Source organism: Otolemur garnettii, unplaced genomic scaffold (genome assembly GCF_000181295.1).
Source record: "Otolemur garnettii isolate 467f Iridium unplaced genomic scaffold, OtoGar3 scaffold00388, whole genome shotgun sequence".
NCBI lineage: Eukaryota > Metazoa > Chordata > Mammalia > Primates > Galagidae > Otolemur > Otolemur garnettii.
In genome coordinates this window covers 160,750-169,861 of record NW_003852783.1, presented here as the reverse complement: position 1 = coordinate 169,861, position 9,112 = coordinate 160,750, and the positions used below count along the sequence as shown (strand labels likewise).

Sequence of the window (9,112 nt, the reverse complement as noted above, 5' to 3'; positions counted from 1 at the left end):
GGAAACCAACACAGACAGAAGGCTCCAGGCACCAGTTGATTAGAGGAAGCGGGTTTATTCTGGCTGGGGGTTAACTCGGAACACCAGTGTGTCTCCAAAACAGAGCCTCCTGACTCAATCTCTTGTCTCTCTTTTATCCACTTTTCAGGGCGGGAATGCACGTGAGGATCATAAAACAGAGAGACATGACATAATCCTCAAGGTCCCGGGCTCAAGGGGGAAGGTCAGATTCGCTCTTGTCCTTGAGACTGGTCGGACCACCTACCCTCAAAGGTGATGGAAGTCCAGGGAAGTTACTAGGTTACAATCTAGGCCCCCCCGTATGTCAAGGAAGAAACATACAGACAACAGAAATGCCTGTGGCTTGGCTGAGGCCTACACAGTGTGGCTAGGACAGATTCTTTTAGTTCTGCTCTTACTTTCTTGCCTCAGGTCAACTAAATTATTTTTAATTAGACAAAAGAATAATCTCAATATGGGTATCAGCTCCTCCTTGAGAGTAGGTATTATAAGCAAAACATGTAACTATAGTATAGTAAATAAATCTTCAGTCTAGATTATTCCTGTAGAATCTAATGTACAAATTAATGAAAATCCTGGTGAACAGAAATTTAGGTGTACAATGACTTGTAAAAGTTTCCCTCCTTCTCTCATGAAAGCCAATTTCTGGCCAAAAAAAAAAAAATCCACTCTTCACATGTTTGTCTTTCAAATGCATTTAATAAAGACTAGCTTGGGAATAACAAAGTGACCCAGTTCAGAATAGGAAGGAGGATCCACACTGAAAGGCAGGCTCATAAAGTGAGGACCCCTCAAGGTGAATCAGTGGCAAGGCCCACCCCACATGAATTGTCAGCCCCACCTCATCCTGTTCTCATTTGTGCATCAGCGTTTCCTCCTCAGCCCTTCCCCTCTCTGCCTCCCTGGCCAGCCTGTCTGCCCTCAGGGCCTTAGCTAGCCTTTGCCTGGCTTTCTTCACTTTCCTAGCCTGTCTCTGGATGTCTGCAGTGGTCACTGGCTGGTTGTAGGGGGGCAGTGAGAGATGAGCACCCACTCCTGGGCTTCTCTTCACTGAACTTGCAGATGGGACAGGAATGGGGCTGGGGTGGCTGTGCATACCCCCACCACCAGCTCCACTCAGGCATTCCTCTGGAATTCCTGGAGCAATTATTTTTAAGGTGTTTGCAAAATCCATGGGACTTAAAATTGCCCCTTCACTGCTGCAGGCCTGAGGACCCTGCAATCTCCTGTACGCGCAGAGTTGCTGGGGCTTCTCCAGACTCTTGTCCCTTGGCCTGCGTCTGACTGCATTGTCAAGATGGGACCTGATTCTAGTCACAGGCTTTGGGAAGATGCAGCTGGTCAGCCTGGTGGGCAGCTCAGACCTCAGAACACGTCTTTGATTGGTCTTGGCAATGAGGAGTTCTTGTTTCTTCTGCAAAGTTAGGGGTATCATATTTCTTTTCAGTGTCCCCTTTAAAGAGAAAACAAAATGTGAGATTTAAACACACTGGAGATGTAGAATATCACTATGGAAGATCAGCCTCTCTCCCTGGGGAACTGTGTCTCTGACTGCACTAGGCACTACAATCACTTGTGAAGTTGATTAAAACTCAGATTTCTGGAACTCAAGTAGGTCTGGGGAGGGGCCTAAGAATTTGCACACCTTGATGTTCCCCTATGTTCCTGGTGCTGGTCCAGGCTCTGAACACTGAGACTAAATCCTTTGACTTCATACAGCTAATGGAGTCAAGGAAAAGAGCTCCAGGTCATTATCCAGCGCCAAGGCCCAACCATAACCCTCCTGCACCTTCCCCCGAGGGCACTATTCCCTCCTCTTCTTAGGGAAAGTTCTATCCTATGTGCTAAACATGCCGCTGCCCCCAAACCCACCATGTCTGGGACACAGGGTCACAGATGTCCTTGCATCCCCAGACTCCAGATTTCTCTGTATCTCTTTTCATTGAACTTTAGGACACAACCATCACCTTCTAGTTTCTGTAACTTCTTTACCCCTGGTCTCCAAAGACATCAGGCTGAACTCCACCCTTAAACACTCACTTCCACACCCAGATCTCATCTTCACTTAAACTTCACTCATAAATAAAATCCTCAGAAACTCCTGGCTTCCTGTCATATGTATTTCTAATAAATTCACTAACTACAACCATACAGTAACAGAAACTTTAGATGGTAAAGTGCAGTAGCTGATTAATCACTGTTTAAAATAATTGGTTCTCCCCACTAATCCAATTATAACACTCTAGTCTCATTAATCTGTTTAAAATACAAACCCAATCAATGTGCTCTTTAGTGTAAAACCTTCATTTCTGTACCTCCCCTTTTATTTCTGTTGTCCTAGAATAATTATTAATACTCCCCCTTTAATTACCCAAGATGTCTCAGTTTGGATGGAAAATTACTTGGTTCCTTTGGTTATAATAAGACAGGGAACTGGCAGGCCCTGCTGGATAAGGAGTCATAGATCCCTTACCAAGGTCTTACTCTGTTTGCACTTTCCTGAATTCTTTCCTGCCCAAACCCAAGCATCCATTTGGTTTGTAGGCCACACCCCAGTGCAGGCTGGACACCAGTAGGGGGCCACTATTTTGTGTCAGTAGGGCACCTACTACATGTCAAGGTGTGCATTAAAACTCAGGATAAAGCCACTGCATTCTTTATTCTGATCTTGGTGAGAAGAAAAACATAATAAAAAAATTAATGCATTTCTTACAGAATGTCAGCTATGATTACGTTCTCTGATGAACAAGGGAGAGAGAGAGAGATTGAGGAGGGGAGAGAAAAGACATTCATTTCAATTAACAATGATGGTGAGTTTAGGGAAGGCCTATGATCACATGATTCTAACTACAGTAAAAATTTTTTTAAACACACATTCTAGTTAATGAATTTTCCAGAGAGCGGTATAATTTGAACAGTACAGGGTCAGATAATTCTACCTGTAGAATTATCACTTTAAAAATAAAATCTGGCCTGTGATCCCAAGATAGCTTCAGATATTAAAAAAATAGAATTATCTTGAATATTTCTCAACAAAATTTAGCACATAGAATAGAACTTTCCCTAAGATATCATCTTGTTTGAAGAACTACTGTCTGCTAAATTTAAGAGGTTTTACAGAAAGAAAAGGGGCACAAATGGATACTCTCACTATCACTATGGGTCCAATACTCACCAGAAATATCTTGCTTGCAGAGGAGGTGGACACAGGTTCCTCCATGGCAGCTGAGTTTGTCCTAGCAACTCCACTCCTGAGATGCAGACAGATGGCCTAAAGTTTGCTGGAAAGTGTGGTGAACTTCCTCATCTCACTCATCTTTTATAGAGGAAAGGAGTGGATAATCCATTCAGTGGGAAATAGCTGGAGATATCCTGTCCTCTATCCACAAAGTCTGAAAGATTCTTAAATCTTTATAAAGAAACAATATGGGATTACAGGCACTGTCAAATAGTGTTGAAAGAAAAGGCAACGTTTAATACATTTATGTGTGAGGGGATGGTATTTCTAGTTAACATCCTCATTTTACATATGTTTCCTTTTCCCGCTACTGTTTCAACATCTTTGAACACATCCTATGCAAATGGGAATGGAAGTTTCTATGTACGGAAATTTTCACATAGTATTTTTCATTACTATTATTTTAAAAGGAAATATTAAGGACTGATTAAATGTTTATCAGTAAAAGAATGCCCAAAGAAATTATTCGCAATTTTACAGAATACATCACACAGCTGTTCAAAAGAGATTAAAATTTTGTCCATTTACATTTCATGAAATTACCAGTAAATTTGGGGTTACTTCAATTGTCTTATTTTTTTCCTTGGGTTTGACTTAACTAATCAATTTTCTATTTGTCCTTTACTAACTTTGAATTATATATTATTTTATTGCTCTTTCTATAATCTTTTTTATTTTATTTTTTTTATTAAATTATAGCTGTGTACATTAATGCAATCATGGGGCACAGTGTGGTGTTTCATATACAATTTGAAATATTTTCATCAAACTGGTTAACATAGCCTTCATGTCATTTTCTTAGTTATTGTGTTAAGATGTTTATATTCTACTTTTAGAAAGATTCACTTGTACCCTTGTAAGATAAACCATAGAGGTGATCCCTCCAATCACCCTCCCTTCACCCATTCACCCCCCTCCCCTCCCCTCCCCATATTCTTAGGCTATAATTAGGTTATAGCTTTCATATGAAAGCTATAAATTAGTTTCACAATAGGGCTGTGTACATTGGATACTTTTTCTTCCATTCTTGAGATACTTTTCTAAGAAGAACATTTTCCAGCTCCATTCATGTAAACATGAAGGAGGTAAAGTCTCCATCTTTCTTTATGGCTGCATAATATTCCATGGTGTACATATACCACAATTTATTGATCCATTTGTGGATTTATGGGCATTTGGGATTCTTCCATGACATAGCAATTATGAATTGGGTTGCAATAAACATTCTGACACAAATATCTTTGTTGTAATGTGATTTTTGGTCTTCTGGATATATAGCTAATAAAGGAATTGCAGGATCAAATGGCAGGTCTATTTTTAGTTCTCTAAGTGTTCTCCAGATGTCTTTATAAAAGTAATGTATTAGTTTGCATTCCCACCTCTTCAGATTGCATAAATCTTTTGCCTTTTTTTGGGGGGGGGGACAGAGTCTCACTATGTCACCCTTGGTAGAGTGCTGTGGCATTACAGCTCACAGCAACCTCAAACTCTTTGGCTCAAGCAATTCTCTTGCCTCAGCCTCCCAAATAGCTGGAACTACAGGCCCTCACCACAGTGCCTGGCTATTTTTAGAGATGGGATCTTGCTCTTGCTCAGGCTGGTCTCAAACTCCTGAGCTCAAGCAATCCACCCACCTTGACCTCCCAGAATGCTGGGATTATAGGTGTGATCCACCCCCAAGGCCTCTCTATAACCTTGTCAGTTACCATCACCTACAAATCCATTACTATCATGATTAAATTGTAAATCTCTTATATCATCTGAAACAAATAATTACTTTAATTCCTCCCTCCAATACTAATATCTTAGAACCCTTTTCTTTCTATTTTTACCCTTCTTATCTTTTGCATTCATGTTGTTAATTATGTATATATTTTATTCTCTGCCAGACGTTTCTAGGATTGCTTCATAAAAACAATCTTCATGAATATCTATATTTTATTATTTCTGTTCCTTTCTTAATTTCTTAAGAAATTAATTTCTTAATTAACTATTTCTTAATTCCTTCCTGCATTTTTAGTTTTCAATCTGGGATTATTTTCCTTTGGACCTCAGACATCACTGTCATGTTTTTTAGTAATTCAATGCTGCTAACAATAAAAGGTTTTCATTTACAGCTTTCTAAGGCATCTTTATTGGGGGGCAATATTGTTCCTGGATCTGAATTTCTTGTTTGACAGATGTCTGTTAACACTTTAAAACTGGTGTTCCATTGATGTCTCTCTCATTTTACTGATGTTGAGACATTAGTCATGAGTCTTTCTCTTGTTTCTTTGGCCTCTGTAGTTTCTAAAATCTTTCTCAGTGTTTTCGGTTTGTAGAGCAAGGTGGTATAGCTAATTATTGCTTCCTGAACATTCACCTTCACTAGATGGTGTGTTAATTGCATCTGTGTGGGTTGATGTCTTTCATGAGTTTGGAATGTGCGCATCTATTTTTACTTCTGATGTCCTTTCTTTGTCACATTCATTCTATTCCTCTTTTAATCACATCCCACTTATCCTTAACTCTATCCTGAATGCTCCAGTGTTGTTCATCCTGTGTTTTGCTCAGGATATTTGCTCTTCAACTGTCTTCCACTTTAGTAACTGTTCAATTTCTCATCAATTTGTTACATTCTTAATTTCAATGCTGAATACAAAATACAATAGCTTCAATTAAAAAAGAGGCTGGGCCAGGCAGCTCATGTCTATAATCCTAGCACTCTGTGAGGTTGAGGAGAGAGGATTCCTTGAGCTCAGGACTTTAAGATCAGCCTGAGCAAGAGTGTGAACCTTTCTCTACTAAGAATAGAAAAAAAATTAACCTGGTGTTGTGGAAGGCTCTTGTAGTCCCAGCTACTCAGGAGGCTGAGGCAGGACGATTGCTTGAACCCAGGAGTTTGAGGTTGCTGTGAGTTAGACTGATACTATGAATCTCTAGCCTGGGCAACAGAGTTATACTCTGTCTCAAAAAAATATGTAGGAGAGCAGCTTCATAATCAATGAGGTGATGTCTTTTCCTTTTTCTACAATGAAACTTACAATGGAATGGAGAAAATTATAACCTGGGCCATGCTTTGATATGTTAACAGATGCTGTTCATTAAAGGCACCAGTATGAAAGAGAGAGGTGGAAAAACCAGAGTGGGAGAAGATATTTGCATTACTTTCGTTCTGTAAAGTACATCGAATCTAAACTAATAAAAAACTTACTTAGAAAATGGGTGAAAAACTTGAATAGGTCTACACAAAGAGGATAAACAAATGTATCATACAAATGTGAACAAATTTTAACCTCTTTTGAAAGATTGCAATGAGATCTTATTACACACAGCAGTTTAACTAAATAAAAAAGACAGAAATTCTAAGTGCTAACACGGCTGTGGAACAGTCAGATTGTTAACAGAAGGCCATGGGAATTTACACAGGGGTATCCATTTGGAAATGTTATTTGGAGAATTCATTAGAGACAATCAACTGTTGAGCAGGAGAAAAATAAACTATCAGAAAAAAATAGAAAATTTTAAGAAACAGATGACAGCCCCTGTGTTTGATTAACCACCTGTGGTCTAACTCATTATTTCTAAAAGTTTGTTTTTAACAGCACTTGAGGAGTTCCCAGGAAGATAATAGTGAGCTCCTTCTACATCTTACAGGCCAGATTTCAAGGAGACCAAGGAGCCCAAGGAGCCAGCCTCACAGATCTGTGGTGCTGTAAAAAGTCAGGATGCCCTTGTGGGATGCAGGACAGGGTGGCAGAGAAAGGACAACTCTGACAAGATCGATGTCTCTGGTGTTTCTGATTTGTGAAAGTTCATAGAGATACATGTGTCTAATTATTGCACTCTTCTCTATATGTGTTATATTTCAATAATAATTTGGGGAAAAAAGACTAAGGTAGATGTTCTGGCTCCTGGCCTGGCTGCAAGAAACTCCTATGTCCTAAAAAAAGGAAAAAAAATCTCAGAAATATCGTACTGTGTATTCAGAATTGGCCAAAGGAATAGATTTCAGCTGGTTGTTACGCACCCACATACACGTGAAAACAATTAAGGGAGGAGCTGGCTATGTTGATTTACTTGATTGTGCTAATCATTTCACTAAACTAAGTCTATCATAATACCATGTTGTCCACCTTCAATATATACAGTTCAAAACAAAAGGTAGCAGGTGGGGCTCAGTGGCTCTTGCTTATAATCCTGGGACTTTGGGAGGTGAGGCAGGAAGATCTCTTGATGCCAGGAGTTTGATACCAGCTTGGGCCACACAGTGAGAACCTATTTCTGAAAAAAAATTCTGACATTATCTGGCATGTTGGTAGGGGCCTGCAGCCCCTGCTGACTTGGAGCCTCCTGGCAGGAGTCCAGGGTCACAGGGCTTTGTATATGGCACTGCAGTCCAGCTTGGGTGAGATCCTGTCTCAAAGACAATAGCAACAACACCCCCCAAACCAATGAATAAACAAACAACAAGCAATCTCAACAGCCTTCGTCCCACCAGTTTCTACTCATGTTTTCCTTATTAATTCTCATGCTATTTTCCCTCTACAAATCTTCCTGGCTTGATCTTTGGGGAGGCAGCCAGATGCTGGCAATTTTGCCAATTTGGACCTGGGGATGGAATGTGTAGCAATTTTCTCCCACCTAAGTTTCTTGTGTTGTTTGTATTTCAAAACATTGTACTTTTTCCCTTAAGTTCCTATTAAAATATATGGGTTTCCTCTGGAAGTCTGGAGGTATAAAGAATACTGTAAGTGTAAGGCAATAAATGAAAACAGGATAATATAGTTTGATTATCACTATTTGGAACCACTAATAACTTAGTCTTAGCAGGCGTCACAACTTAGAAAATTAAAAAAGGTTCAGCAAAAGGTTAAGTCCTTTGGTTTCAACCTCAAATCCCCTTGATCAATGGATGTCAGCTGGCTATGTTAGGTGACACCACGTGCAATTCTGAAAATCCAAACTGTGGTAAACTGAGCAGGACAGACAACCCCATTCCTTTGAGAAATAATTTACACGCACATGTGTCCCTCTCTCCCTGTTTACACCGCCAGAATAAGTGGGCTGCAGAGATCTAAAATTGTCTTCAGAAATATGTCAACCAGTTGTACATTGGGTTTTATATGGGTCCTGAATCAAATGTAATATAAAACCAAGAAACAAATGGACACGGGTGGAAGAATTTGAATAGTGACCAGAGACTTGATCACACCAAGAACATATTTTCTTTCTTTCTTTTTTTTTTTTTTGCAGTTTTTGGCAGGGGCTGGGTTTAAACCCACCACCTCTGGCATATGGGGCCAGTGCCCTACTCCTTTGAGCCGCAGGCACTGCCCCGAACATATTTTCAAGTTTGTGAGTCACCAAAGTGCAAAAAGTTAGTGAATAAAATGAAATAGAAACTAAAAATAAATAAATAAGAAAATTCTATCAAGAAATCTTTCATGATAAGTGGCAGAGGAGAAAATAGACATGACAGCAGGGGATTAACCTTGGGTCAAGCATAGAGTCTTTCTATTACTACCTATTAAACTGTATAATGAGGCATCATAGGCTGGGTGGAGTGATGCAGCTCCAGTCCATCCACTGCCCACTGCTCAGAGGACAGGCATGAGACCAAACCACCCCTGCGACTGGGAATCTGGGTGCGTAGCTGCTGCGTGGGCTGCTCTTGGAACACATCCAAACAGTTGCTGGTATTCTTGTTCTTGTTACCTTCAGACAGGGTCTTGCTCTGTCTCACAGTAGGAGTGAGTGGCAGCAAAGCTATTTATAGCTGCAAACCCTGAGCTCGAGTGAACCTCCCTCATGAGCCTCCTGAGGAGCTGGAATTACAGGTGTGCCACAGCATGCTTGGCTAATTTCTATACT

The 9,112-nt window shown here is 40.1% G+C and overlaps 1 protein-coding gene across 1 annotated transcript; it reads right to left on the bottom strand.

The window, feature by feature from the left end:
- Window positions 1-874: 874 nt before the first annotated feature.
- Window positions 875-7,298, bottom strand: LOC100942276 (putative methyl-CpG-binding domain protein 3-like 3; the record flags this gene model as incomplete). Its single annotated transcript, XM_012813962.1, has 2 exons — window positions 875-1,474; window positions 7,287-7,298. Coding segments are annotated over 2 exons (612 nt in total), but the record flags the coding sequence as incomplete, so codon positions are not given.
- Between the last annotated feature and the right edge of the window lie 1,814 nt (window positions 7,299-9,112).